The sequence below is a fragment of the Pithys albifrons genome, chromosome 1, assembly GCF_047495875.1.
Source record: "Pithys albifrons albifrons isolate INPA30051 chromosome 1, PitAlb_v1, whole genome shotgun sequence".
NCBI lineage: Eukaryota > Metazoa > Chordata > Aves > Passeriformes > Thamnophilidae > Pithys > Pithys albifrons.
The window spans coordinates 43,473,203-43,495,068 of NC_092458.1; the positions used below are offsets into that span (position 1 = coordinate 43,473,203).

Genomic DNA, 21,866 nt, shown 5'->3' on the forward strand with positions numbered 1-21,866 from the left:
CACCTCAGCGGCGCTGCCCGTGCAGAGCGCACACGCAAACACACGCCCCGCGTGGGCGCAGCGGCTGTCACCCGCGGGGCCTAGCACAGCAATACGGGCAATAAAACTACACAAGAGAGGGGAGGGAGGGATGGGGGTGGGGGGGTGTCGGTGTGTGTGTAAATTAAATTACAGGGAAAACCATAGCCTCTGAGTGGTTCAAATAAATGTCTGTAGCAGCAGTTCTTCTCCAGGAGCCGGTGTACATTTCGCGGCAGGCGCGGGGAGCGGCCGCAGGACGGCCCTTTCTGTGGCGGTGCTCCACAGCACGGAGGGGCAGTACACCTTTGTGTTTTAGTGCCGAGGGCCGGCCCGGTTCCCTCCGCCGCTCCGAGGGCAGGGAAGGGGCGCCCTGCCCCGCACCCCGCCCATCCCCGCCCCATCGGGGCCCCCCGGGCCGCGCTGGCGACAGCGCAGCGCGCACGTGTGGCAGCCACAGGTGCCGCAGCCGCCCGGTGCTCGGTGTCGTTCGCTATAAGAGCGGCCCCGCCGCCGCCAACCCGCCGAGACGGGCGAGGGCAGCGGGAGATGCAACAAGGCGCGGGGAGGCAGGGACCGGGGGCGGCGGGAGGAAAAGGAGGAGGAGGAGGAAAAGGAGGAGGGGGAAGGGGAAGGAGGGGGAGACAGCTGATGTCTGTCAAAGCCGGAGCCGCCGCGCTCTCGCGAGAGCCCGCCCGGCGGTAGCCACGGGATGCGGGGCTCAGGTGCGGGCAGAGCGCAGCGCAGCGCGCCCGGCGCCGGGCAGCGGCAAGCAGAGGACTGAGGGAGGGAGGGAGGGAGCGAGGGAGACGGCGGGGGCCGGAGGGAACCTCGCCGTCCGCTCGCCCACCCATCCCAGCCCCGGCCACCGCAGCAGCGGCGGCGGCGGGGGCAGGGTCCGCTGCGGCACCTCCGCCACCACCGGCTCCGCCACCGCCACCCGCCGCTGTCAGCGGCTTCCCCCGGTGGGAGGAGAGAGCCCGGAGAGCACTTTTCCCCCGACTTTAGGAGTGTTTGTGGATTTACATGCCAAGCCTTCAAGATGATGTCCATGAACAGCAAACAGCCACATTTTGCCATGCATCCCACCCTACCTGAGCACAAATACCCCTCTCTACACTCCAGCTCCGAAGCAATAAGAAGAGCATGTCTACCAACTCCACCGGTAAGGGACAGACAGTTGTAGCTCTCTTCTTTCTTGCTTGCTTGCTTTCTTTCTCTCTCTTATACACACGCACACACTTTTCTTTCTTTCCCTCTCTCTCTCTTTTCTGTATACTGCATGTATGTGTATATGCATTAATAAAAAAACCGCTGCGAGGCACATTTTGACAAGCGGCGCTTAATGTTTTTTTCATGTCTTCCTCTGCAATCATCTGAGCGCCTGTGATCTTTTTTGAAAGCGGTGTTCACACGAGTCTCCGACTTCATCCACTTTCTGTATTAATTTTTATGACTCGGCCTCTGAAAAGGAATGCGTTTTATGTGCTCTTGTGTTTGACACAATTCCCCAGCCGAGAGTTACAGATCCGTTTCTTCTCCTCCTTTCTTTTCTCCTTTCGTTCATTTTTTCCCCTTTTAATTTTTGTTTTCTTCACTCCCTCCTCCTCTTCTTTTCCGATTCCCTCTTGCTTCCTGCCCTTTTTACTCTTTGCTTCTTTTCCTCGTTTACTCCCTGCCATCGCTTCTTCCCCCCCGTGTCCCCCCATTATTCTACCCCATCCTCTGTTTCTCCTCACTTCCCCGTGCTGTCGACTGCTATACCACGCTTCCCCCAATCTCTTGGCGCCCTCCCCACCACTCCGTGCCCCTTTACACGCTCATCCTACTGCCGGCTCTCCGCCCGTACGGTCTCCCCAACTTTACCCACCTTCCTCTCCCCTCTTTCGACTTTCCTTCTCCTTTCCCACGGCACTCCCGCAACCCCACGCTCTTCCCTGCCCGTCCCCTTTCCCGTCCGTGCTTTGCCCCATCTCTGCCCCCTTGCCTTCCTCTCCCCGCACCCCTTTCTGTTTTGTGTTTCCTGCAGCTGCAGAGCAATATCTTCGCCAGCCTCGATGAGACCCTGCTGGCGCGGGCCGAGGCTCTGGCCGCTGTCGACATCGCTGTTTCTCAGGGCAAGAGCCACCCGTTCAAACCCGACGCCACGTACCACACGATGAACAGCGTGCCCTGCACCTCCACCTCCACCGTGCCCCTGGCACACCACCACCATCACCACCACCATCATCACCAAGCACTGGAGCCCGGCGACCTCCTCGACCACATCACCTCCCCGTCCCTCGCGCTCATGCCCGGTGGAGGCGGCGGCGGAGGCGGCGGCGGCGGCGGCCACGACGGGGCGGGCGGCGGCGGCGGCGGGGCCGGCAGCGGCGGGGGCGGCGGCGGCGGCGGCGGAGGCGGCGCCGGCCTCATCTCCACCTCGGCCCACCCGCACTCACACATGCACGGTCTGGGCCACCTCTCGCACCCGGCCGCCATGAACATGCCGTCGGGGCTGCCGCACCCGGGGCTGGTGGCCGCGCACCACGGAGCCGCGGGGCAGGTGGCCTCGGCGGCGGCGGTGGTGGGGGCGGCCGGCCTGGCCTCCATCTGCGACTCGGACACGGACCCGCGAGAGCTGGAGGCCTTCGCCGAGCGCTTCAAGCAGCGCCGCATCAAGCTGGGGGTGACCCAGGCCGACGTGGGCTCGGCACTGGCCAACCTGAAGATCCCGGGGGTTGGATCCCTCAGCCAGAGCACCATCTGCCGCTTCGAGTCCCTCACCCTCTCCCACAACAATATGATCGCCCTCAAACCTATCCTGCAGGCCTGGCTGGAGGAGGCCGAGGGCGCCCAGCGGGAAAAAATGAACAAGCCCGAGCTCTTCAACGGGGGCGAGAAGAAGCGCAAGCGGACTTCCATTGCCGCCCCAGAGAAGCGCTCGCTGGAGGCGTACTTCGCCGTCCAGCCCCGGCCCTCTTCCGAGAAGATCGCCGCCATCGCCGAGAAATTGGACCTCAAAAAGAACGTAGTGCGGGTTTGGTTTTGCAACCAGAGACAGAAGCAGAAAAGGATGAAATTTTCCGCCACTTACTAGGGGCGGGCGGGAGGGACGGCCCCGGGAGCACCGGGGGGGCCGAGCCGGGGCCGCAGGGGACGCCCACTCACCGCCACCGTCGCCTGAGACGCCGCGGGAGGCTTCTGCGGACCAAGGGACAATGTAGAAATTAAACGCGAACTAGTTGGGAAGAGAGGTGCGGTGTGCGTGTGTGTGTGTGTGGGGGGTGCGCTATCAATTATTAAAACAAAAAAGACACCGGGACATCAACGAGAAGGAGGAAAGAGAAGGTAAAAACGCTCTGGAAACTCATGGGGGTCACTTCTTCCTCCCCATTCCCCCTCTGCCCCCCACCCCCCGACAGGAAGCGGGAAAAAGAGCAACTTAAAGCGTAAACACACACAGACACACACTAATAAATACCGTGACAGCAACAACCACAAACCGAGAAAACTAAGTCACAATTTTCCGAAGGAAAACAAAACCGACCAACAAACCTGGAAGGCGAAACTGTCGGTGATGATGATGCTACGTTTGGTTTGGGTCTCTTTTCATGACTTTATGTTTTTCTGTTTTTTTTCTCCGGCTTGGTAATGAATGAGGACGATGGTGGTCTGGTGTGGGAGACTTTTTCTTTGGTTGGCTTGGGTTTGGGGTTTTCTGTTTGTTTGCTTTGGGTTTTTGTGTTTTTTTTTCTATGTTGTTGTTTTTGGTTTTTCCTCGAACGAGGTTTCGCGCGAGGCTTTGGCCATGGGTCTTGTCTGTGGCAGGGGAGCGATGCGAGCGGGGCAGGGGCCGGGAACCGGAAAGCGACCGCAGCCCGGAGGGACAGCCGGGCCTCCCAAAGCTCGGGAGCAGTCTCTTTCCTCTCAATTGTTGCATCAATAATCCGAGCTAGCTCAAGGAAAACAAGGGGGAAAAAAAGAAAAGAAAAGAAATTACTCCACAGCTCCTTTGTTCCTCCTCCCTCGCCTGCGTGGTTTGCTTTTCCAGCTGTGACCAAAGACAGGTCCCTCTCTCTGCAGAGGTGCATCTGGAGGCAGATGCCAAACCTGCCAGAGCGGGGATGTTCTCCAAAAGATTATGTTCAGACTCATTAATACTCGTGGTTAAGTATGTCCTCTCCCCACCCTGCCTCCCCACTGCTACGAACTCTATGCCCCCCGGCATCCCTACCAAATACGCAGGATTTAGTTTAAGGTCCTGCCTTGGTTTTCTCCGAGGGCTGGAGGTTATTGCACCCGGTAGGCAAAGAAAATCACCAGGTTGAAATGGGTTTGAGATGACATTTGTTTCTTAGGGATCTGCATATTGGGGACAAACAAGCAACAGAGAACCGCTTGGGCTTAAAAGTCGTTTATTGTAAATAATAAACGTTATGTAGAGGATGGCTTTTTAAGGGGTATGTGGGGTTCAATTTGCACTATCACAGTCTCTTGGATTGGAAAGGATGACGTTATTCCGTAATACGATGCTGGTAGTACTAATAATCATCAAGGTGCGTTTCATGTCTCGCGGATTGAAAACAAAAAAAATTTAGCAGGGTTTGTTAGGTAAAAAGGGCAGCAACGTGCAGAAGCCGTCGCTCACTCTGGCTCTTGCCGAGACACTGCTAAGGCTTTCAAGCAGCAAAGAATTTCTGAAAAAAACACCCCTACCATTCCGTTTAAATCAAAAGAAACAATAGACTGAAATTATGCATAACATGACCTAAAAAAAAGGAGGGGGGGGAGAAGGAAAAAAGGCATAGAAGGATCCGTGTTAAAGTCTCTATATTATTTATTTATTTACCTATTTATTTATCTATTTATTTTATTATTAATATTATTATTATTTTGTGTATCATTGTTTGCAGCGCAAACATTCTATGCATTTTGAAACTGAGCACTAAATAGACTAGCTTCTGGTAGAATCTTTTGTGGATGGTGTAATTTCACAGTTTAACTGCCTGTTTTCACCGAAAACACAAACGTTCTTGTCACGTTCTTGTATTTAGATTTAAAAGAGGAAAAAAATAGAAAAAAAAGGGGGGGGAAGACAAGAAAGACGATTGTAAATATTTTCTTTAATGCACAAAACAACAACAACAAAAAAAAAAGGGTTACAAACTGCAACCACGTGTGGATCCTGAAATGTCTCACTGAATAATCTACCTGTCCATGTATGTTTGCTGAGCTTTCTCCTTGGTTGTGTCTTTATTACTTTAATTTCTATCAGAAATATTTCTGTACACCAAAATACAACAGGGAGATGCATCCCAGCATACTTACAAATAAAACAAACGTGAAAACAGAATAGTTATTATTATTATTGGGTGCATTTAAAAAATATTTCTGAAACACGGCTGGTAAATTCAAGATATGGCCGTTAGATGATAAGACTAATTCTACCAAAAAAAAAAAATAGTGAGAGATGTATTTTTCTGCTAAATCCAGAAATCCTTACTTTGAGATAGCTCTTATGTGAAAATCGGTGCTCCGAATAAAATTAACTATATATTAGCTGCGTGTGTTTCTTGAAGTTTATTCTATAACTGCAGAATATAAATCAAAGTAAAATTTTAAGAAGGACTTCTGAAGTATTTCTTTTCAGTGTGCTGGAAAGGATTATGCACCTACAAAATATGTATAAATAAGAAAAGCTTGGGTGGTTTCAGGTTTATATGTTGTTCTGACTGGCCTAATTGCACTTAATTATGTAACAAGATACTTTATTTTTATTTTGGGTTAATAAATATGGAAATCCTAAACTGATCTCTCCTTATATTGTGAATGCAACTGTTCATTAGGAACGTATAAGATGCCACCTACTGCTTCAAGTGATCAAAGAACCTCTTTCGATTTTCTGATGACCTGTGACTAGATCAGATGCCAAATGTAAAAAGTTACTTAATAGCTGGGATTATTTCTTCTGTAGACATATTTTAGCCAAATCTTTTTTAATTTTGCCGGTAAATCTGTGAAGGAAGACACGTGATGTTCAGAAAAGAATAATAGGTTCAAACAAGCTGTGATTTTAAACAACTGTTGATGTTAAAAATAAGCACTAAAGGTATTTTTTAAAAAAACCATAGATCTCGTCCACCGGAAATTAACTTGTTTTTGTTGTTATTGACTTGAAATGTCATCAGAATTTTTAATAAATGCATTTGTAAAAATATTATTTTATAGAAAAGTATTACCGGATATCATTTTTTTGGAGAGTCAGGAATGAACAAATAAAAATAAATACAAATGCTGAGTTTTCTTTTTCATCTGCCCCAAAGGATTGAAATGTTATAAGTGATACCACATTTGTATCATACAGTTATGACCGATGTATGTATTGAAAAGTCGAGGAGTTTGTTTTGTAACAAGTACAATCTTATCGAGTACAAAGAAAGAAAATACGTTAATAAAACAGATGGTGAAAATAAAAGCTTTGCAGAGTTTCCTATTTTTTATGGTAGGAAACTGTGCAAAACCGAAACGTCCTGCTTTCTGTTAGATGAATCTGAATAGTTCATAAAACTACAAAATATTCTTGAGGTTTTTTTTAATAAATGCCTCATTAAAAATATCAAAAGAAAGAAAACAAGTAGAGGGAGAGAGAGAAAGTGGGCGAGAAAGAAAAGAAAAGAAAAGAAAAGAAAAGAAAAGAAAAGAAAAGAAAAGAAAAGAAAAGAAAAGAAAAGAAAAGAAAAGAAATCTAAACTAAGAACTGTTAAAACTTTCACATCTGAGGAAAAATAGTAAGATTAAGAAGCAGAACATATGTTCGCATTTATTCCCCAACAGTATGCAGCCTCTTGCATACTGAAATTTGTGACCAAAATAACAAAAAAATTCCCCTCCCTCTCTTTGTGCAAGGGGCCGAGGCCGCTGCCGAGTGGCAACTGCCACCTTTAACGACTCCTGAACTCCATCCTGTGTCCTTTGCGGGAACACTTCGATGCTGCAGTCCCTTGAATGTCCTTTTTCTCCACAATCGAGGTATCTCGCCGCTCTCCTGGTGTGATTTTCCAGTCCTAAATCCTCAAGATCCGGTTTGGCTTCTTGATTTTCTGCCTAACACTTGCTCTGTGCTTGCTTTCAACTTAGATTAGGCCATCATAAGTGAGTAACAGACACCCACTGCCACGGTCGTATTGATTTTTACTCTCCTGTGATATTAAGACTAATTCGGCCCTGGTTCAACAAGTAAAAAGGCTCCCCAGAAGGAGTATGAAGTGTCCTACAGCACTGACTTTATGGTTTATGTGCCTCCCTCCCCGCCTCCCCGCGTTCCCACTTTCCTCCAAAGAGAAATAGATTTGTCGAAAGATAATTATTTTAACTCTGACGGACTAGAGCGCATAAAGCTTGATACCGCCAGTGGTGCCCTGTGTTATTCTGGCATTTCCCAAACGATTTTAAATCCCTCCAGTTATTTATATCTCGCTTTTCAGCCGGCGCTATGTTGTTTTTTTTTAAGCTTTATTATATTTACCTGCTGATTCCAAAGCGGAGGCAAGCCTAATTGATTTTTAAAAGATCAGCAGCAGAATTCTAATCCACCTGGGAACCTGTTTCCACCTGCCAGACAAGGGTGTGATTATCGGTAATTATGTTATTTAAGAGTTGATAAAATAGCGGGACCCGCCGCTGCCTGGGTCCCTTCCCCAGCCGGGGCGCGGAGGGGACCCACGCGGGGAGAGTGGCGGGGCCACCGCCATCACGTGCGCCTGCAAACACAATTACGGGGCTGCCGTTAATAATTCATGTGCTGAGATTTAGAAAATTAATAAAATGAATTATAACAAGAGGCTAATTAAAAACTTTAGTAATTGTTGTCAAGACAGCTTGATGGGAGGCGTGCTGCACGACACCCCCGTCCCTCCGCCACCTCTCCAAACACCCCCGCTTCCTTTCCTTCCCCCTTCCGCTTTTGGAAAGCTTTTTCCTCCTTCGCAACCCCTTCGCACCTGAAGGATGCTTAGTTTGGGAGAAAAGCAGTGGATGAATATATAGGTCAGCTGAATATGTAGGTCCCAGAGATGAGACCAAGGTGGTAAAACTACAAGCAAGTCTCTTCGCATCGTAGCAAGATAGACAGGCAGACAGTGGGTGGGTGGGTGCGTGGATGGATGAATGAAACCCAGGGCTCAAACGTTAATTTAAAATAAGATGTCACATATAAATCTTTGAAGAAGCAGGAGTAGCAGAAAGCGCGCCTGCACCGGAGGGCCCCAGCCCCGCCGTCCGATGGACGGGCATCGGCTGGGGGCGGGCAGGGGCCGGTAGTGCCCTCGGGCACAGCAACGCACTTTCCCCCTTTGCTTCCGCACCACCGATGGCAGCGGCAGTCGGTGCGGGCCCCTCACCGCGCCCCCTGTCTCCGCGGGGAGCGGAGTCGCCGCTGGGTGCTCGCCCTCCCCCGCGGGGTGCCTTTCCGCCTGCTGGTTTAAGAGGCAGCTTTCAGGCCGACTCAGCGCGGCGTTTCCGCGGGCAAAGGGGACCGGGGAGCTCGGTCGCTGCACCAGTGCGGATTTATGGCCGTGTCACTAGCCAAGCCCTGCCCGGGAGCTCCTCGTGGCTGGTCGTCCAGGGACAGCTGTGCATGCAAAATCTGCTTCCCAAATTGGAGTCACAGCCCCTCTGGGAAAGCAGGAGTCCTCCTTTGAACTGCATTTTAACTCCTTCAACCTGCTTACCGAAGTACACGAAAGCATCCCTAACTCTGCGGAAAAAGTGGTTAAGGACTTTTTAAAAAAAATAGAATTAAAATTTATCGTGAAGCCGGAGGTGGGGGAAATTAAAAAAAAATAGGTTGTAAGACGTTAATCACTCCAAAGACCAACGTATTCAGAAAGTTTTATATAAAAATGAATTTAATAATTCCTTATTAAGACACTTGGCCCTGGTATGTAGAAGATAAATTGTAACTTCCCACTCATTTTCAGAAGCGAGTCATAAAAGTTTCAGAAGTGCCTCTTTGGGTGGGAATGCCGACCATCCCTCCCGCTCGCACGGGCTTCAGCACGGGGCGGGTCACCGTGCGGGGACAAACCTCCCCGAGCCCGGGTCCAGCAGCGGGAGCAGACAGCCGACTCATGCTCCAAACATAGGGGATCGAGACGGTTTTTAAAACCTTGCCCGGTTAGAAAAAAGCAATTTAAAATTGTGAGCCAGAGCTAGAAGACGTAAAAACTGTGGGTACCGGAGTTTTTTGTTTTGTTTTAGTTTATTATTACTAACATTCTATTTTTAAAAAGGTATTCCTTGATAAAAGGATGGCAGATCAACATGAATACATCTTCTTACGGGTTGCACGGAAAGAAGACGAGGCGCCGATATACATAACTTAGCCCTTGATTATGGTCATTATGTCAACCAAATTACTATCGAAAGTTTGTTTGGTAACTAATTATAGCTCACTGAATCTCTGCCTCTCTTCACTTCAGCATAATGTATACAAACTTTTGTACACGCGGATCAGAATAAAACAAAGTGTTGACAGCATCCAGCAGTGGAAATTCACTTACACAAGACTTTTTTTTCACTGAAGTGTTGACAATAAACATTTAATGAAGGCAGAGACTTGGATGTCTCCAGACAGTGTCAGAATACTTTAAACAGACCATTAGCATGGCTTCTTCTACTTCAAACAGAGCACACTATACCATAACATTATAAAAATACAAACTATGAAACAAATAATCTGTTTATACAGATATTTTAAGTTGTTTTCACCAGCTCTGACATCCTCTGTATTTAGTATCAGAAACTTACTCATTTCAGATTACTCGTGCTTAAAAAATGTTAAATACAGTTAATGCAATATTAATCGCCCTTTGGTGATATAAAATGCAATATTTTCAGGCAGCTATTGAGCTTTTCTAGAGGAAGAGCTGATGAAAACAGTCACAGCTGAATAGTGGAGAGAAAAAAAGCTCTGTATTTATTGCTTTTGTTTGGCTTTTGGCTACAGAGACAGGAACATTCTAATGGGGTAAGGACATTTATTTTATCTGCAATCTATTGCTGCTAGAGCAGGAGTGGCAGATGGGGTTTGGTGTTATATTCACAGAGTAATTTAGAGCAAATCCTAATAACTAATAATGATTTATGTTAATTTCAATCACTTATGTGACTTTATTAAAGCACTGCTGTAAGAGGAATAGAAGGGGAGGGGGTGAGCAGGGAAACTGGAGAGAGACAAGCTGTGTCTGTCTGAAACCGAACCGCATGCTTGAAAGGTTGCTGTGGTGGGCTCCAGTGAAATTTCTGACGCGAGGATGCAGGTTTTACTTTTGAAACTCTATCGCCGGCGCTAATTTCTTAAAAGAAAGACCCCATGTAGAGACCCTGTCCACCGACGAGAGGCAAAGCAAAATAGAGAGGGAACAAGAGAAGAAGATAGCGTGCGAGAGAGACTCGTGTTATGCAAAATGTATTGATTGTGTGTGAGGAGTCGGCGATGCTGATGTGCTGGGCTCCCGAAAGAATAGGGGAGGTTGCTGGCGGAATAGCAAGGAAAACCCCAAATGTACATACAGGATGTGAAACTTCTATTCTGTGCTATTTTAGCGTGGTGAAGGTCTACAGTTCTCTACTCACGTTGCATTGGCTTTACTCCTCACTGCAAATCTCTAGGAGGCTTTTCCCCACAGGGTTTTATATTCTTATTAGGGGAAAAGAAAAAAATTATAATAAAAAAGCAGCTATGGCACAAGTCTTCCGTATTTGCCCCTACAGGTCTTCAGTTTCATTAGCAACTGATAATACTGAAATGTGCACACACATAAACACAGAAGCACACGTCGTGTTGTGTGCATTGAAAGGAGTGATATTTGTAAAAACCGGGAAACCTCAAAACAGCTAGCGCTGCTCTGCAGAGGGTCGGTTTGATGTAGGTGAGAGGAGTACTTACAGGATTTTGAAACGGAGGTGCTCTTCGCTTCTGGCAATTTACTTTCCCAGGTACCTTTGTGCGTTTTTCTGCCTTAAGGCACACAGCCTGAAAGTAAAACAACATCAAAGCTCCTTATTAACACTATTTTCCTGAAATCAGAAGATGAAGATACCTGAAACGATTAATTTAGTGTTACCATTTACTTCCCAACAAAATACCCAGAACAAAGTTCAAAAGAGTCGGGGCAGTTATCTACAGGAAACTAAAAAGCAAAGTACAGGGAGTGATGTATGTTTCTGTCAGACCCTTGAAATGGATTAAATAAATCTTAGGGTTTGCTGCGTTCTAAGCCACTCTTTTGTTTAATGTAATCTCCGCTTCCAAACATCATACCTCTCCCTCACTGCCAGGTGCAATAGATGGGAGTTTCTCAACTTTTGGGTCATTTGCAAAAATGTCTTTCGTGCAGTGCAAGCTGGTGCTACACTATAAATGCGACCAGGTTCGACACAAGACAATTTTTGTCTACTCTGTGGTAAAGGATTTATATATATAACAGTAGCTTTTTATAACTTGTTTAAAAAAAAAAAGGGAGAGGGAGAGAGATCCCTATTTTATGTACAAGGAGTAATGTCGATGTTGCTTTGCACCCCTTCGTTTGAAAGCGGCGCAGGACTTTCAAATCCTCCTGTGCATGCACGCCTGCTTTTTGAACTCTGTCACGGCAGAGCCGCCGCGGGCGGGCTGCGCGCAGGCGGAGCGGCAGGCGGAGCGGGGAGATTCAGCACCACGGAGAGCTCCGGCGGGGCCGCGGCAGGCGGTGCCGTCCGAGGAAAGACTGTCTGTCTGACTGTCTCTCTCTCTGTCCGTCTGTGGCTGCACAGAAGCCTGTAATATGTTAATGGCCGTAGGGTATGCCTGAGGTACCATCTCAAGCTGCTTCGCACACCATATGTCAGGCCGTTAGCCACATGGATCTATTAATCAAAGGGGGAGAGAGGGAAGAGGAGAGAGGCAGCGGGGGAGGGGAGCTTTTCATACCCCACCCTATGTTGCTGTGCACTCTCTCCTTTCATTTCTCTCAGATATAAAGACCCGGAGTACCTCGAACAGGCAGCTGTAATTCTCTTTTGATCTGCTCTTTTATACCCTCGTGTAACCAGCTCAAATCAGCCGGTAGCGAGATTTGAGGCAGGAGGGGGGCAATGCGTCGCGTTTTCCCTGGCAAAAGATTTGGTTTTAAAGTGCTACTCAACTTCGGTGACAAAGAGGGTCTCTGTGAGCCCTCTAAGCCTTCTCCTTACGGAGGGTGTCTCTGAGTGAAAGACTTTTTCTAGCAAGCCAAACATCATCTTCTCTACAGGCAGCCAGACCTCTGGCGGTCCTCACCACTTTTATATCTGCTCTATTACCTATTGCCGTACATCCTCTCTTCAGAGATGGTTTGTCCCACGCGAGATCCATAAAAGTATTGGATACACAAAATTGCCAGGAGAAGGGGAAGAAGGAGTCTGTGCAGGAGGGAAGAGTAAAAGTCCTTGTGTACATGAATTTTTCATGCAGCCCTCAAAACAGGACCACCTAAACTTCTGTTTCAGGGAAATAAAGATGCCTTGATATACCTAATGTCAAGGCTCAGCACCCAAGAAGATGGACGGACTCTCGGGTCTGGTTTCTGCTCTTTGTTTGGAAGAGAGGATTTTGGGGGGACTTTCTCTACAGGGTTGAATTAACATGATCACATGGACTCCTCCTGGACCTTCCTGGCCAGTCCGTAGGTGACTCGTCTGGGGTACAACCCAGACAATCGACACTTCCAAGACTGCTGGATTTTGGTGTTGTTGTTTTGTTTTGTTTTGGTTTTGTTTTTGATTTTTTTGTCTTTCATGATGAATGAGAGGTAGCATTAAAGAGACCGATCTTTTGCTCAGGAACATACTGCCTAAAGTTTTTAAATACTAGATTAATATAAAGTGCTACAGTGGCTCGGCAAAGTTATTAAACAGTGGAGGAGGGGAGGACAGGATTCAGTGTGCCCGGGTCCCGCAGCAGGGACAATGTGGGTAGATGGGGCAGATCCCTACCCCTGATCTCCAGGCCAAGTGACACGCACGTATGTGCTGCAAATGGTGGAAAAACACTGGAAGAAAGGGAAAAGACATATGCTATAGCAGGGACATGTAACACAAGGATAAATTGTATTTGGCAGGCTTACATATAAAGCACAACATCCCCTAGCTGGTTGAAATTCCCTCTGTTGGTACGGGACATCACAGAGAGGCAAGTTAGAGAGAATTGCTTGAGACGATTCCTACGATTGCAAACACAGGATAGTAAACCTATTGATATGTATTATATGGTAAGGTGCATAGGTTGTGTTGAAGTCAGTCTTTAAGACAGACTTACTTTCTAACATTTTTCCCCTTTTGGTGGCTGGAAAAATAAAGACTGCATCTGTGCTTAGATCTAAAGTTGGCACTCGTCTTCCGGGACCTTTGCTTTAATACAGATTGCATTAAACCTGCAAAAATATGAATGCCTTTCTAAGCAATGCTTTACATCAAGACAGAGGTAAATGCGTGGCCTGAGTGTCAGTTGATTCTGCATTTCCACCTAGCTAGGGAAAGGCTCTTATTGCCTTTAAATTTTGGTGCACACAACACACATCATTTTCTTCCTCTATTTAAAAGGTAACCCATATATCTGTCGTTTTAGGTTTCCAAAGACTCGTAACTTAATTCCTTCAGGCTATTCATCAGCACAGTAATTAAACTAGCAAATGGATGTAAATAAAGTGAAATTGGTTTCATGACAGATGAGGCAAAGAGGCCTCTGACATGAAACAAGCCAGGACAATAATTATTTCTGCACAGGGCTATATGAGAAACTCCATCTGGATTTATTAGGTGCTGCAAGTTATTTGCTGGGAGCGGGCAAGGCACGAGGACTCACTCTAATTTGACGGGATTTTTCCCCCCTTTTTGCATCTTAAGCAGGTTACAGACAAAAATCTAGAATTAACTTTGGCAATATTCTGAAAAGCCTTTATCCAGTGTAAAAACTCGGCAGTGAAAATAGGTAGTAGAAGAAAGGCTTATTATACAATTTCTTCCCAGATGTTAAATAAGAGAAAATCTGTGTTAAAACTCTCCTCTCAAACTAAAAAATAATCCAGATCACTGTGGCAGACAGTGTATGTTTCTCTATTCCACAAATATGCATACGAGACAATGGAGGCAATAGAAAGAAGGCAAATTTAGAGAGCTTGGGAATTCTGAAGAGCTAGTCTTAAAAATAAATAAATTATAATCTCAGATAAATGGTGTATGGTAAGATCCCCCTGCTCCCTCTTCTCTGCCAAGGAAAAGTTTATAGCAGAAAAAGGGGCTGCAAAAGGGAGGGTATGGATTCCGCAAGGCTCAACTGTAATTGGAGCCATCAGGTCCAGCTTGAAGTGGAAGTAATATAGAGAATAAATAAAAAAGGGCTCTCACAGCAGGTGCAGATTAGTCCCTTTCCCCCTGAAAAGATTAGAAACTGACTGCTTTATGCTTAAACGTACTCTCAATTATTTAAGCACCCCTTCGTGATTAGCAAGTAAAAGTAACGCTCCAAAGCGCTGAAGAAATGAAGCAAGAATAACACCGCTTCCGCCCAGCTCACGCAGGCTTTCCAGCACACACCTTGCTCCCTGCCGGCTAAAAACGCTCAGACCGGGGGACTCGCTTAGATACACACACCTGTAGGGTGGAAGGAGGGCGGGGAGGTGGGGGAAAGGAGAGAGGGAGGGGAAAAGGAGGGAGGGGGCAGGTTCAGCGTGATAAAATTTCCTCTGTGGAGGCTGTGCAGGCTGGAGCCCAACCTTTAACAGGCGATAGGGATCCATGAGATTTTTCCAGGAATGTTGAATCCTCAACATCTTTTCTGGATCTTTTCCATCACTGGGATGCGGGGGGAAAACCCCAGCCCCGCATCAAAATCCCAAATCTCCCTCCCCCTCCCCAAACATTCTCTTTGAATGGGCTGGAAATGAACCGAGAACGTCTGTGTTTACATACGGCAGTCTGACCAGGGTTCATATCTTTCTGCAATCAAATCAGAGGCGTATTCCACCCCTCCTCATGGAAGGAACTGTGATAACTGCAAAGCCGGGGAGAGATCCTAAAGGGACTGAAATCCCCTTATGTCTGAAGCTGTCCCTTTTAACACACACCAGACTAATTATTTAAAAGTTCTTGTAAAATTAGAAGACATAGCTCAGTCCTTTAATTATAATACACTATGAATAGGAATAGCATATGGAGAGGAATGTCAAGAAGAGGGTGCCAGGGGCAGATCCTAGAAAATCTGTATTCATTTCTGCCTCCTATTTGTTCAGTAATCTCTACCATCATAACTAAATCTTGGAGCACTGATGTAGTTCGAGTTGTTGTTGACTCAACGTCAAAATTCAATCACTGGGGGTTTTGCATCAGCCGGGCCACTTATTTGTCTAATAAATCCGTCATTTTGTAAGAAAAATATTTGAGCAGCCGTACTTGACCTCTTGGTATCCACAAGTCACATTTATTTCTACCAGTTTACAAATGCAAAATGGAGATGATCATCTTAATGCCTCGAGGTACTGTGTTGATTCTGATTGGATTTTAGATGGAAATGTCTATTTTAAATACCCCGTGATTAAATTGTACATATAATAGAACTCATGCCTCTCAAATCAAATTCTGATTTGCAAACCCTGAATTTATTTTAAAGGAAATAATATTTAAGCATAAATTGTTTTCTTAAATGATTTGTGACACCCTGCGCTGTAAGATTTTATTACAGCCAGGCATCTTTTTCACTGAAAAACTTATTTTCACCCTGGAGCGTTTGCGTCTGATGGAAAGGTGTCTGACAGGGGTGGGGGTGGAAGCACACCCGTTTGTGAGCGCTGCTTGGCCTGCGACATCCCGCGCTGGATGTTTTGCTTCCAGCTTTTCCGCATAATTCTTACAGAAAGGGGGCTACACAGAACAAGCTTAATTGGAGTTGGGGGGAAATAACTTTCACAAGAGCTTTTGATTTGACGGGAGGGGGAATGGGGACGGGGGGATGGGACGGAATAAGGTGATTATCGGGTGAGCAGAGGTTTGGGAGCTTCCCGTGGGGCGGGGGGCCGGCTCCAGCCACCGGCACATGCCCCCGGGAGCCGCGGCGCTACCACGCCCTGCCAGCTCCGCTTGCGCCCCGCTCACGGCCCCCCGCGGGGTCCCGTTGCCTCTCTCGCCAAGGGAAGCCCCGTCGGGGCTCTCTCCCTGCGGCGAGGCCCGCGCCTTCCTCGGCCAGCAGCGAGCTCCAGCATAAGCCTCTTTGGGGAGGGGTGGGGAGAGCGCTTCTCTTCTTCAGTAAACATCTCCCCCCTCTCATTTTTCTGACTCTCACCCCTCGAGTTTTCCCCTTGGGCGGCTGCCAGGGTCTTTCCATCTCCATGGAAATCTAAGGGGCGGCTCTCAGCCCGGGCAGCGGTCATTATTCCCGCATTAAAGCCAGCTATCGATTCGTCACCCGGCACCCTCTCGCACCGGGACCACGGAGGGCCATGATGCAGCCGCCGGCCACGCGAGCACTTGCTCCCGGGAGCGTGCCCCGACAGGCATCCCCTGTGAGTTCCTCCAGGAGTGCCCGACACGAGGAAGGCGAGAAAAGGGAAATATTTCAGCATATTGGAAGTTTTAGTGTTGGCTTGTAGGAATTAATGTAATGGGTCATGGTTATTACCAACTTATAAAGGCTTAAATCAATATAAATTAATTTAATTATGATTTCTAATTGCATTATGCATGATCAATTTGAAACACTACATTAAAGATAATTAGAGCAGGGTGCTAGTCAGTAATCACTTCCCTAGTAGCTTAATGAAAAGGAATGCCATGTATTACCTGTGGGGTGGATCTATGAAGTAATATAAACATTTATTTTCCAACAGAAAATTGTTGTATGTTTCAACAGATATTTTTATCACTTTATTGTAAGAGCAGAATAGGTCTGGACTTTTTACATGGCCTTGTTTAAATTTTATTGGTGTTGATTGAAGTGCTGAGTCCATCTATTGATGACCCGCAGGAACACTAACTTTTATGTAAAAGTATCATTCTGTCCTCAGAAGGTACTGCCAAGAGGTCACAGTAGATGGAGGTCCTAGCTTAACATAATGGGTTTAACATTTCCATGACATCATCAGGGAATCTGAAAAGGAGTCTAAGGATAATCAGAGTGGTCATTCAGAAGCAAAGTAAATATTTTATGAGGATATATAGAAGACAGGAAAGAAGGTGGTCAGAAAGGTGAATCTCTACTTCTTCTTGCGCTGTGAAGAAGGTTTCTCACTTGGTACCAATTTTGATTGAAAACTTGTGTATTCTTAATACAAAAAAAAGGCAGATCATGACCATTGGAGAGGTGAATGCCAATTCACTTTCAGTGGCTGATCTAAATATATTTGTATTCATTGATTGTTTATTTGCCCTGCCTATTGTCACTTTCTCAGGGATCTGTTTCTACTTTAGCAACAAAAGTTGATTTATTTTTAAAATTAAAAGCAACCAACATAAATGAATGCCTTGTAAATGGACATAGTGGAGCAGATTAATTGAAAATGCTTTCCCTGTGATTTGCTTTATTTTCCTATCTTGGCCTGTTGACTGAAGGAGTACTTGTAGCATACATCTTGGTTAGACTCATTATATAATTCATAGTTTTCAGAGAAGTAATGTGTAATTAGGGAAACTGAGATTTGAGGAGAACAGTAAAGAACAGTAGCATATAATACTCACATTTGTCACAGCAAGACCTGTTTGAAGAATTTTCCTTCTTTTAAGGCCTGATTGAGGCCTAGAAGCTTTGGGACTCCTGAGGATAACACAATCTGAATAAAAGGGGGAAGTGCAAAGGAAAGCTTGATTGTCACCCAAGGACTATAGCCCTTTAAGGTTAAGTTATTAGAAACACTGATTTTAGTAGTGAACCATGAATACAGATGACTGTGGATGGAACAATTCCAGGGATATACAGCTGTTCTTTTTCATAAAGATTCCTGTTTAAAAGTGCATGGCAGAGTAGCTATCCCCCCACTCCACCATGTCCTGCAGAGGGAAAGTAGGGGCAGAAATAAACTTACTTTGCATAAGAATTTCTACATATTCCAGTGAAGTGTGTCAAACTGCAAGATGAGTCTGGTCATTCCCTCTGTTGTACACAGTTTGAAATAAGTGTCCTCATACTGCCAAGATGCAGGAATAAGATCTGAAAGCAATTCATGGAAAGGTTTTAAAAAGTACAGTTCTCTAGTCTCAAACTTGCTGTTTTTCTTAATGAATCAAACCAAACCAAACCAACCAACCAACCAAACCCAAAAATTAGCCTCCACTGAGGACCTTGATTCCTGCAAGGAAAGTTCTGATATACTGAAATATATATGGAGTCTAACATATCATATTAAGGATGGGATATCAACAAAGCTTGAAATATCCAGGTGACAAATGTCTGATAAATACTGGTGGAGACACATACTTGCGGCTTCTGTGTCACTTCAGCTATGGTAGCTATTACAGCCATTGTGACTTTTTGCATCCTGAACTCAGCTCTAAACAAAATGATTTCCATGACTCAGTCTCTTGTCAGGAGTGAGGAGTCCCCCAGCATGACTTTTCTGTAGTGAAGGAGCTCATCAGGAGAAAAACAGCCCACTGGATTTCATAAATCACCTCAAGAACTGAAGGCTGTATTGTAAACTCATTTTGTGATACACCTTAATCTGCTCTGCCATGAATAAATATTGCACCAGCTAACGTTTTTCTATTCTGCACCAAAGTTGGGGAAATCTTATCTACAAAAAGGTGCAAGTCAGGTATTAGCTCATTCATCTGCTTTTGAGACTATTGATTTTCCTCCTATTTATTTTTTTTCAATACAAAAGTACCCTTAAGTACAAAGTACCCTTACTGGTGCAGGGTACCCTTGGTTATAAAGTCTCACCTATACATTGTTTGAGTGGTTAGATTGAGAGTCTATGTTTTGTGCTGTTCTTTCATATAGCAATTGATTTTAGATAGCACTATGAACTGTTTATATGCTATGGAAAGGAATGAAAATAGCTATGTGAGATACAGGGAGATCTGAAGCATATATATTGATTTCTAGCTACAGAACTGTCCTGTGCTCCTTTCTCTAAACCAAATCCAGTTGTTAATAAACAAGTACCTTAGTCATTCAAACACATCTTTGCGTTCTTTTGGGGAGCCTCTTAGTGATTGGTGCATTTGCAACTGTGGCAATTCACAAGAGCCTTAGGATACTTCTTTGTAAATTTATGCCCAAGTTTTTCTGTTGAATGCAAAATTGATTTTTTCCTCACCTGAAATTAAATGGAAAGACAATTTTAATTCATTGTAATAGCTCTTTTTATAATATATAGTTATTTAAATAATTTATGTTTTTAAAAAATATGTTCAATGCCTGGCTTTTCAAGGTTTCCCCTTTTCTGATTGACGGAATTTTTTGTAAAATCCACTGACAGCTGCAGACGACTGTGTTAGCAGAAACTTTAATAAAGTCTTTGTTTTTTTAAAGCTTCAAAACTAAACATGGAGGCTTTGGTTCTCAATAATAGAACTAAGAACATTTTCATCAGTGGCTATTTTGGTGCTATTCAGGTGAGATAATTGTGTCTGACGAGGTTGTCATTGTGATCTTGGTAGTGGACTGTCACACTCAGTGTGAATATATTGGGCTGCAATCCTATATTTTTAAAAAATTTACTCAAAGACTGTGACACAATTTCACCTGGGTGCCATGATTCTTTGAACATGCAGAGGGATGTGCTAGAGAAGTTTTTAAGTCATAAGAAACAAGGGAAGGTCTTTTTAGCATCCATGGGAGACTGAAGAGGATGATGTTCTTAGCATGTAATTAATTATTATTAATAGGGAGAGGCTGGACTTATTTTTATTCTCTGAAACCTTGTTAATAGGTCTCAGTCTGGCACTGAAAACGTTAGGTACATTGGTCTGTGTCTCACCTTTTCAACTCTGTTTGCAGGTTTAAGTAAACACATCTTAAAGTCTTTTGTGCTCATGATTGGTGATGAAAACTATGTTAAATCAGGGCCAGGCTGGGGAGAAGAGCACATTCTCATTTGAATTCATCCCATTGCAAACTGAATAAAACCATAGCCATCAAGTATTTTATCTATATTTGAACTGCACATGGTTTGGTTGTCCATAACAGAGGATAAGAATGTGGAGCTTAAACTTATCCACATAAAAAAGAGGTAGAAACATTAAAAAAAGTAAATTGGATTAGAAAACAGATGAATATAATGACCTTCCTTACTCTCAATCATATGCTGCCAGATAAGTGTTTGAGACTGAAAAATTGCACTAATGAAGCTATTTGAAGGCTTTTGTGGACAACTGCTTGCTCTTTGAAGATTAAATGAATGATGTTGATGTGATTAATCTTAGTACAGGGAGTGATGCAGCAGCCAGAAAATACCTTGGTGATTTTCATAATTAAACTGAATCAACATTTCAAAGAAATGCCAGTGTTATCACTTGTATATTAGAATTACATTCATTAGACAGAAGAAACAAATAATTTGAGCAAACAAGATTTTCCTTTTGGTGTACTGAGACTTCTGTCATGTCTCACAGTATCTTACTATAAATCATCATTACTGTTTAATTTTATCCTTGCTTTTTCAGTTACTTCTTTTCTGTTTATTTTTTCTTAACCACCCTAAAGATTCACTGATACTTGCTTCCTTGATTACTTATTTTAGTATTAAATAGTCTTTCCCAGTTTTCCAGTTAAAATTGCCTGCCCACTGTAGGATTTCAAATCATTGTCACTGAAAAATAGTGTGAGTAGTCACTAGTTTATGTGGATAAGGCACTCAGGCACTCCAGTGATCTCTAGCTTTACAGGGTCTCCTCTACAAAGGATAAGACAAGCCACAGAATACAGAAGAGACAGGAGTGACAACAGATTCTGCATAATACTAGGAACATAAATAGTTGTTCATAGTGATATGTGGAAATATCAGTTTGGGTCAAATTCTTCGTAACTAAATCATTTCCTAAGGATCTTACATATTTCAGTAACGCTGCCCAAAATAATGTTCCCAAGCAACTTCTAAAGTAGCAGAATCTGGATTCACATAATTGAGCCCTCTTAAGTGGTCTTTATTAGTGCATATTTAAAATATTTGAATAATATATGCACACTATTTTGTAACTTAAGGAACTTAGAGTATTATATTCTAAGCATACATTCACAGGTGCATAGGTGGACACACATATGCACATATATACTGATACACAGTAAACTTGCTAACCTGCTAAACAGTTTTGGTAGGGTAAAAAAACCCCACAAAAATACATTCAGTTTCTTCTTTAATGCAAATCAAAGTGAAGGTACAGTAGGGTTAATGACTGCTGCATCAGTACAAATTCACTGTATTACTCTTTCTATCACCACTTCAGATTATTGGAAAGATTGCTCTGTGACTTTTGGTAACCTTGATATTTACAGTGTACTTCTAGTTGTTGCACAATCTTTCCTTTCACAGTTGCTTAATGTAAAACAAAAAAAGGTATTACTTCTTTAGCACGGTGGATGAAAAATAAGCTTTTCACCTTGAAGACCTTAATTTTAGTTCATTCCATAATCTGAAGTGAAATGAGCTTGATAGTCTTCACGCAATCTCAATGGGCAATAATCAGCATTACCAAGCGGAAGTTTTCTTCCATATTCAGTTTAAAAGTTGTGCATGGACTTGGAATGTCCACTGATCCTAATGATTCTGTGTTACTGTCTAGATACAATATAAAGAAAACATGCCACTACCCCATCTAACCTTCAGTCCCTTTGCCTAACCTTGTCTTTCTGCACAGTG

The 21,866-nt window shown here is 44.7% G+C and overlaps 1 protein-coding gene across 3 annotated transcripts; it reads left to right on the forward strand.

Moving 5' to 3' along the window:
• The first annotated feature begins 1,060 nt into the window (after positions 1-1,060).
• On the forward strand, positions 1,061-3,097 carry POU4F1 (POU class 4 homeobox 1). 3 transcript variants are annotated; one of them, XM_071570554.1, is made up of 3 exons: positions 1,061-1,183; positions 2,048-2,327; positions 2,418-3,097. In XM_071570554.1, exons 1-3 carry the CDS (start codon positions 1,061-1,063, stop codon positions 3,095-3,097), a joined length of 1,083 nt encoding a protein of 360 aa, XP_071426655.1. The 3 variants fall into 3 exon arrangements, with proteins under 3 accessions (XP_071426655.1, XP_071426661.1, XP_071426648.1); XM_071570560.1 differs by having other exon boundaries at positions 2,048-2,315; XM_071570547.1 differs by having other exon boundaries at positions 2,048-3,097.
• The last annotated feature ends 18,769 nt before the right edge of the window (positions 3,098-21,866 follow it).